The sequence below is a fragment of the Misgurnus anguillicaudatus genome, chromosome 10 (assembly GCF_027580225.2).
Source record: "Misgurnus anguillicaudatus chromosome 10, ASM2758022v2, whole genome shotgun sequence".
In the NCBI taxonomy this organism is placed as follows: Eukaryota; Metazoa; Chordata; class Actinopteri; order Cypriniformes; family Cobitidae; genus Misgurnus; species Misgurnus anguillicaudatus.
This window is the reverse complement of record NC_073346.2, coordinates 38,229,747-38,239,457: the sequence shown is the minus strand read 5'-3', so window position 1 is coordinate 38,239,457 and position 9,711 is coordinate 38,229,747. Positions and strand designations below refer to the sequence as shown.

Below are 9,711 nucleotides of genomic sequence, written 5' to 3'. Positions count from 1 at the left end.
AATTTATATGTAGGTCAATATCTATGACGTTCAGTTTACATCAATTGCCCACTGTGAAGTCGTGATGGACCGATATATCTGCCGATATTTGTAAAAATTCGACCAATAAATCTTTCTGTTCCTTAACTGTTGTTTTCTTTATGGAAAGAAATAAACTCTGATGCAAAGCCAAAGTCTGACAGACAGTAAAATTTCCAATAATTATTCACTTTTTAATGTGAAGTTACACACAACAACACCCAGTTGTGCAGCAATATCTGTCATCCACATTATATATGTCTTGTAGATATTTTTCAAGTACTTAAAAGGGGTATGTCTATAAATATTATGCTTCATCAATTTTCTCTCATTTTGTTTGTCTCTCATTTGTCTTTATTTCTGTTAAATCGGCCTTTATATTGCTCACACATGCTTTCTCAATATCGGTATCAGAAAGGCCATAAAAAATAAAAACTATATCGGTCGACCACTACTAGGAAGTTTCTGCGATGTGTGTGTGGCAAATCAGACGCAACAATCGGCTCAGACACCTATTCACATGTACAGTACGATAACTGCTGGTAATATATCTCTCGAATCACATCTCACGTGATGCACATCTTACGTTCCTCCTATATCTATACAAATAATAATAAAAAACGCTCTCGTATGATCCGCTCTGGCCACATTTAGGTCTGTACAAGCAAATAAAATATGAACTCTTTTAAAACACCCATTTCTGTTAACAAAATAATCTGATCCATTAAAAGTTCACATAGCAAAAAGGTAACAGATCTCCATATATTTATATATTTATACTACAGTATATATACACACACATACATACTAGTTTGGCAGACAGAACATGAATTAGTTCTTTATTGTAAACAGCTCTCTGATTTTCTTTCTCACGTTCACACGCGACGTCCTTTTACATTCATGATTCCAGTCTTAATACTCAACGTTTGTGCTTGTAGAAAAGTTCTGGGGCCAAGTTGTGGCACATAGACACCGACTTGACCCCAGAGACCCGCGGCATTAAAGAGACACATGGGCAGAGACACAAACAGGAAGTGGAGGAGGTGGAAACAGGAAGTGGAGAAGGCCTTTTCTCCTCTCATGAAAACACTTCTCCCTTATCGTTGATATCCTGTAGATGTGGTGCGCTGATCTCGATCGAAACCTCCTCGGTTGACCCGAGCCCTCAGCGCACACCGATCTCTGGAGCGAGAACAGAGGACTTTTGGGATTTGGAGGAAAGGTAACCTCAGTTCTCCTCATCCGGGATGTCCTCCTCTCTGACGGCCTTCTCCGGGATCGCCCCAAGACTGCGGCGGCCCTTAGGCTCGGACGACCCCTTCACCAGGTTAGACGTGAGGGCGGCGTAGTGGATCTGTTTCAAGTTTTCCAGCACTTCTGCACGGGCGTGTTTCAACAGATCGGCCTGGCCCTGAGCAAAGACAGCAAAGAGACGTAAGCCAAAAAATGATATACCTCGAATAGAAAAAAAACTTCAATATTTACACACCCTCATGTCGTTCCAAACCAGCATGCCTGACTTTTTTCGCCTGAATACACATGGGTTTGAACCAACATGAGGGCGAGTTGCTTAATTACTAAAGCGTTGTGTTTGCAGCGTAAAGGTCTTGAGTTTGATGAACACAAGGTCTTTGGGTCTTGGGAACACACATAAACCTCATTCACACAGCACTTTGGTCCCAGAAAATTGGCATATATATGTATGAGGACAAACATGTTTCGTAAATGTCCTGTAACTGCTTCCGTAAAGAGGACCTAGTAACATTGCCGTAACATTTACTGAAAGCATTGTGTAAACAAATTACAGAAACAATGCCATAAGGGGCGTACCGTAATGAGGACGCTAGGGGTGGCATGGTTTACAAAGCCCACGGTTTGGTTTGTATCACGGTTTTAGCCTTACGGTTTTCGGTTCTTTACTGTTTTTGTTGTTGTTTTTTCTTTTAATCGTTAACACTCCAGAAATTTACTTCAGCATATGATATATAGCTTAATTATCCACAATTTAAAATACAATATTAACAAAATTGTTATTCCATTTAATTATGCACAAACTAAATTTGACTTGACGTTAAGCTAATTTTTGGGACTATCTTCCGACATGTTCCGAACCGAAACAAGCGAACCGAATGTTTGGATGTTTATTCATGTACCATGCCACCCCTAGAGGACGCGCATCATCACAACAAGAAGTTTTTGTTTAGCTCTTTGACACAAGGGAATTACATGAAGATTAACATGCATGATGCAAAAAATGTCTGCAAACTGGACTGAAACCAGCTGCTTTTTACTGTCCGCACTGAAGCAAGGAAGCTCTATGCCGTAGCCATCAACAAGTTGCTGTTTCTTCTTCGTTTGTGGGTTAACTTGTCAAGCTTCTTCTTCATTGATGGTTGCGCTGCTACTGTGGTTACATGCGTGGATACTGCCTACCAGCGGTCTGCAAGTGTATTTGCACGTTGACGTGGACGACGACGCAAAAGTATAAATGAAAACCGACCCGGAAACTATGCCGTAGGACCTACGCACAACCATAAGGAGCCCTAACACAGTGCTTCTCAAATAGTGGGGCGGGACCCCCAGGGGGGGCTCAAAGCGACACCAGGGGGGGGGGGGTGTGCGAGACCCTGGGGAAAAATACTTTTTCAGGAAGTGATTTTTTTTGCACTGTCACTTAAAGACATTACACCCCAATCACGCTGATAAGTTTTTATTATTATTTATTGATTATATTTAATTTAATTTTTCAGTATCAAACGGTCAAAAATATTATACTTTAAACAAGGATTGATTTTTTTTAGGCAAATTGATGCATTTTAAGACTAAAAAACAATGTTAATAAAGTTATTCTTTGCTGTAAGTTGATCAATATTTCTTTTTTTGTGTTTTCTTTAATGTTAATAAGGATACAATGTTTTGCAGATGTGTCATTTTATAGATAAATTATACTATTTACAGTCGCGGCGGAGAGTTGGGGGGGGCGCGAAATGTTTACTTCTTCCTAGGGGGGGGGGGGGCGTGACAGAAAATAATTGAGAAGCACTGCCTTAACAGAACAGCGCGTCATGTGCTCCGTATAATCCTATCATTAACAAAGATGCACGTGCAAGAGAAAAAAAAAATGGATTGTAAGCAAACTTCACACGCTGCGGAAAAAACTACCAAGTGCAGGACTTTAAATACGTCACGTGTCTTCATGGGATCTTTACGATATGTGTGTGATAGCACAGACAGATTCCGGAAAAATCATTGGCAGTGAAAATGAACCAAATCAAACGATACCGGAGGCATTTTCCGTAATCTCTTTGTGAAAAAGGGCTTTTTAACTACAACACTTTCATTTTTGCGGTAAACATTACCTTAACACCACTTTTATTTACAATCAACTAAATATAGCTATTTTTCTGATCTCGCATAATTTCCCATAATTGCAAAACTTAAAAAGGTCTCATAAATAAATTATCCAATAATCTGTCAAGATACATAGAGCGGACAACTATCTCTCTCCTGACTTTTTACTTTTTTCAAATTTCTTTGCATATTTCTGGAAATGTGAAATCCTGCTGGGACTGCATTTGGGTTGTAATCATTAAATATCACGGCTGTGCGAAACTGACCATATATCAGTCATTTTGGAATGAATTGCAATATACGAAGAGTTTAGTTCCAAAACGCAATAAATCCATTTTGACTAATTTGGGTAAAAACTTGTTTTCTATTCCAAGAAAGTGACAAGATGAAAACCACTTTCTGTTACAAACTTTCACATATCATCTTTAGGTTATAATAACATTAAAAATGTAAATCCATAATTTGATTTTCAAAGATTTATTATTAAAAAAATGCTATAAATCTATTGAATCAATATATAAATGTGCATTCATCTTTGCCATGTTATATTCATTTAGTTGACTAGTGGTACTGATGAAAAAATAAACATTAATGGCATTAATCAAAACACTTACTTTGTCATATTAAGAACACTGTCATTGCTGCTGTCATCTTTGGGACGTCGTTGCTAAAAATTTTTGACAGCGATCAGGCGTAAAATGTTTTGGTCCTACTAGATTTTCGTTGACTTTGAGTAAAATAATGGAAAGTTTTTCATAAGATCCGCTGGGGTCAAAGTGTTAGCATGACAGAAGCTTGAAAACCAGGATTCAGTGTGTATTCAAAGCGGCAACATTATTGTTTACATGCGTGGAATGGTGCGCTGTGATTGGTTGAGCAGATTTATTGCATTATGCAGAGAAGGAGGACTGGCGTTTGTCGCGGTTTGGAAAAAAAGATGACAGAAAAACACGGCGGATATCGGATTTTGCATATATTTAAGAATTTACTTTTAAATACTGACCTGATACAATACTGATTTTGGCGGCAACTATTTTTTTTTAAACGGCGTTTATCGCGTTTTGGAACCAAACTTTACATATTATAAATATCTCAGTTTTTTCTACAAAGTGGAATAATGTTTACATGCAGCATCAATCCTCATTTGAGATCTCAAAATTACATTTATTAAAACAACATATGATGTAAAATAAAATTCAAAGACAGGGTTTTCCTCCCTAGCTGCACAATAGGGCTGTCAATCTTCCTCTATTATCCCATTCGAATTTCATTCATTATTTTTTTTAAATATTCGATTTATAATCGATTATTTAATGCTCAAATTTGACTTATTAATATTTACTATGTATCTATCAACACACACTGTAAAAACGGGCTTATGCATTGCCAATGCAACTATGAGCTCGTAGTTGACATGTTTTAAATTATGTCCACTAGAAGCATTGCAGTATTACTAATAAACATGTAATTATTTACCAACAGGTGATAGCTTTCTTGGTAATTAATGAGTAAGCTTAGACACAAAATTAATAAAGTTGTCAACATTAATGAAGATTTTCATTGTCAACACAACAGTTCTCTTTGTTCTCGTATGAGGGCTGCATAAATCGCATCATTAGTTATACAATACTTACACACATCACACACATCCCCTGGCCTCCAATTTCACTATTCCTTTTTCATTTAAACACGCCTTAGAGCAGTGTTTCTCAAACTTTTTCAGCCAAGGGACCACTTTATCTTCCAATTTTTTTTTGAGGACCACCTAACAGAATCCCAATCTAACACGCCCCCAAAACACAACAAAAAAGGAAGGATAAGCTCAATTTAAATTTAATATGCAACTGTTTCAAGTCAAAAACACATTTTTTAAACACAAATCATATGTTCAGAAATTATTATATGAATTTTATTTCATTTGAAAAAGTAAATGTGAAATGAGTTGCAGCTTAATATGAACAACAAACTGCACATGTGAAAAAAAATTAAACATACTATAACTGCCTAGGTTCCACTTAATGTCATTCCAAAGAGCCATTAGTTTAAAACTGAGGTGGTGGGTATATGGGTATCTATGATTGTAACTATGGTAACAATAAAATGTTCCCCTTATCTCCAAAATCACTGAAATTACAGGGATTTTACACATGAAACAAAAACTAGTACATAACAAAACTAAAAGATATGTGGATTTCAGCTGCTTTTAGTTGAGGCTTGATCTTTTCTTTTGAGTCCTCTTTGGTTTAGCCACCGATCCACTTTTAGGTTTTTAAAACAGAATGGCAAGAACTGATATCACAGTTTCGCAAGTGCATTAAAAATCGACTTAAATAAGTGATGATTTTGTATAAAAACTTGCCTAGTTTGGGTCATCTTTTGGCGGACCACTGGGGGGGGTTTGGCGGACCACTAGTGGTCCGCGGACCACACTTTAAGAATTACTGCCTTAGAGGAAGTGGAATCTTGAACAAGTATTTTGTCACTGGTCAAAAACACAAACTTATCCAAACAAATTAGCATGTAGAACAAAAGTAAACCAAAGTGCGCTGCTTAATCTAACTAATTTGGCATGAGGAAGGTCATTTCTGACCGTATAGATATAAACGGTATTATCTCATCCTTTCCCAGTGGTGAAAAATACAGATGCATTACCAAGACTAGAGCTATATAATCCAGCCCTACTGAATACAGATGTTATCGGCAACCAATGATTCGATCACTGAAACCACGCTGCATTTGTTGTGTAAACGATATGCGCCATATAACACATCAACGAGCTTATAATGTTACCATTACACATTAGACAAGGGTTTTAAACTAATCCATGGTTATTTCTGTTTTGTAGTAAATGAGAAAAGAGAGGTTGATCTGTGATGGAGACAATTTCTCAAGCATCATTTTAACACAACAGTTTTGTTTCCAATAACCGGATCGTGTAATCTCATTCACCTTTTCATTATCATTCATATTCGTTAAACAAAGCAAACTGCCACCTTGATAGTCTTTTAGCACTCATATCTGAAATTCTGTTCAGCATGTGTAATGCATGTACGCCGCTGACCTCTGTTTTAAAGGGTGCACATATTTTGAGATTTTGTGCAGAATTTGTGCACCGCTTTCCATTTTGGAAATCAATTACTGGGCATTCTTTTGCTCTTTCATTTGGTTTTAAAATGTTACAGACTGTTTGTCCTTGGTTGTATAACCCTGTATTGAACAGATGCATTAATGATGAAACCGTGTTGAATGAGATTACCTTCAAAATGGTGATGTTCCAGGTAAAGCTCTCCACAGATTTATGGAGTTTTCGTCCCTTCAGACCTTCCTTCATGGCCATGTCATGCAAATTCTCGTGAAACTCCATCGCTGAAATGACAAATTCAAAGTCAGAGCTGAATGATAAAGCTAAAATATGATCAGTACCTCAATGTTACATTATCGGTTTTGATTTTGAAGAAGATTTAAAGATGTGTTTGCACCAATAAGTGCAATAAATATTTCAACCAAATTCAAAATAAGAATCAAAATATATTTAAAAACAAGGTAAAAGTTTTTTTATATTAAAAGAAGACCCTGAAATAACAATAGACAGGATTATAATATTTATCATGTATCAAAACGTCAATGCTTTGAAGTTTTGAAACAATACATTAAAATAAAGGAAGACTCCACTTTAAAAAAAAAAAAAGGCTTATTTTAAAAAAATAATGATCACCATCTCTGTTTGAAACATAAAATGATATGTTAGATTTAGGGTTGCTTTAATTATGTTGGTTGAAGTCAAAAGAAATCAAACTTTTTAACTCATTCCCCGCCAGCCATTTTTTTAAAAGTTGCCCGCCAGCATTTTTTTTATGATTTTCACAAAAGTTTAACAAAATGCCTTACAGAAATATTTTCTTCTAAAAATATATACACATAACTTTCATCCTATCTATATTTTTTTCTCTGCTTATAAACTATTAAATATTAAATATTAAAAAAAAAAATTTAGCAAAAAGCTGAAATAATTGCATTTTTGTGAAGGAATTTAGTTTTAATTAATTTAACGATTATCAAAACAAAGGTTTAAAATGAGTAAATAACATTTTGGCTTCAGTTTTTTCATAAATTGGGTAAGTGTGGGTAATCGCTGTATTGCAGATTAACATACAAAATCTTCAGAAACACGTTTTTATGCAAATGTTTTTTTCTTAATTGACGAGATAACTCGTCAATGGCGGGGAAAGAGTTAATGTTGTTGCCTAATAACCGATTTGTGTTTATTATTACCAATGAAAAGTTACAAATTATATTAACCGAATGCTCTCTGCACGTATTTTATGTTCATCAAATACTTTCGCTTCAAATCTGCTTAATCCTGGCCTCAGGCTTTGTTTGCTGGATCCATCAAAAGTCTGATAAAAAAGTTCACAAGAAACATATCAGATGCACTTTTTTTTTTGCCTCTGAGCTCTTAATATATATATTTTATATTTGACATCACTGTACCCTAGTTCAGATTCAACTTGTTTGCAGAAAGGTTTGGGTCAACAAACACAGGCGGTCGTGCATGTAATGCACTTATAACATGCTTTGTTCTTTGACAACGTCAGTTACCAGGATCAAAGAAACTATGGGATGCGAGTTCAAAAAACACATTTACTTCCTGTCATCTACACCGCTATTTTATCCTGTTGGTTTGGATTAAAGGCTCACGACATGAATACTGGCCTATTGTGTCAAATCCAGCTGATCCACCTCATTGTGTTCTTTGTTTAGCTGATACAGTGTCAAGTTTCTCCTTGAACTGCACCAAACAAACCAAGATGCTAAACACTAGTGACAAGATAAAAAACAGGCATCCAGTACACATTCAAAACAGTGAGGAGAGAGAGAGAGTGAGAAAGAGAGATGAGGAAGGATATGAGAAGATGTGAGCGTGGGTGCAACAGAGGGACGTCGAATTATTCCAAACCGCATTAACACAAAGAACGTGAGAAGAGATTTGTAACTGAAAACACAGTTCTGATTTTTTGTTTGTCTCTCCAATGCACTGACATAAAGAATGGGTTAAATTGTGCTGATGCAAGTTGTCATTTATAATAATAACTATTACAAAGACGAAAAACTTACATTAATACAGTACATCTATATAAAACTAAATATTTTTAAATATACACACTACAAAATGCTGGGTTATTTTCAACCCAGCGTTGTGTCAAAAAGGGATGAGCCCAACAGCTGGATTGAAATTAACACAGAAAAGGTTTATATTTGACCCAATATTGGGTTAAAACAACCCAGCATTTGGGGTTAAAACAACTCTGCATTTTGGGTTAAATTACAACCCAGCATGCTGGGATCGTTCCTTTTGACCCAATACTGGGTTGAAAATAACCCAGCATTTTTAAATGTACATAAGAAGCAAAACTGTGATTTTGTAGGTTTGATAGACATTTTAAATCTTTAGATTTATCCTATTAAATGATACACCATGGGTCTTCAACAGGGGGTCCAGATTCCCTTGGGGGTCCACACTGCAAAAAATTATGTGTTAACCCTTCACACATTGTGTGTGTCATGCCATCCAAGGCATTATTTCATGTTAAAATAAATGAAAGGGACAACACAAGTTGTGTTAAAGGGACACAAGGCAGCATTTTTATGTTAATAAATCATTTTCGTAAGTCGGTATATGGTTAAATGACTCATTACATGACGAATTAAGACTCTCTCGCCCGGCCCTACCGTCTGTAGGAAGAATACCCCACTTGCAAGTTCGCTGTATCCGACCCGGTGTCCTTCAGTCTCGTAAAGTCTCAGATATAGAAAGCATTTACTCCCAGACATTTAACCAACTCATTTAAATTTCACTCATTGTAACTGCGTTACTTGATTTTAAAAAAAAAACTTCGTTACATGTTTATTACCGCTAAAAGTAGTGGAATTACAGTAACAGAATTAATTGTAATGCATTACTCCCATCACTGTTTTTAACACAACTTGTGTTGTCCCTTTCATTTATTTTAACATGAAATAACGCCTTAAATGGCATGACACACACAATATGTAAAAAATTAACACATTTTTTGCAGTGCATGGTGGTATTTGTGAGGTTCCTCTAAATTTATTTTTAATTCAAAATATTTTTTGAAAGATGAAATGCATTAATAGGCTAATAATAAAAATAAAAATAAACTTGATTAAAATTAAGGTTCCCCTGTTAAAATCTATTTAGTAATTTTAAAGGAGTAGTCCACTTTAAAGATGGGGCCCATTGACTTACCATAGCATTTTTTTGTCCTACTATAAAAAGTTAATGCACCCCATCTTTAAAGTGGACTACTCCTTTAAAATGTT

General features: G+C 35.7%; 1 protein-coding gene across 1 annotated transcript in view; it reads right to left on the bottom strand.

The window, feature by feature from the left end:
• Positions 1 to 362: 362 nt before the first annotated feature.
• The window catches only part of plcl2 (phospholipase C like 2), a 71,571-nt gene continuing 62,222 nt past the window's right edge, over positions 363 to 9,711 (bottom strand). The window contains exons 5-6 of the mRNA XM_055211363.2: positions 6,626 to 6,735; positions 363 to 1,429 (exon numbers count right to left, since the gene is read on the bottom strand). Coding sequence (XP_055067338.2) covers positions 1,247 to 1,429; positions 6,626 to 6,735 — 293 coding nt within the window. The 3' untranslated portion in view covers positions 363 to 1,246. The remainder of the gene's footprint in view (positions 1,430 to 6,625; positions 6,736 to 9,711) is intronic.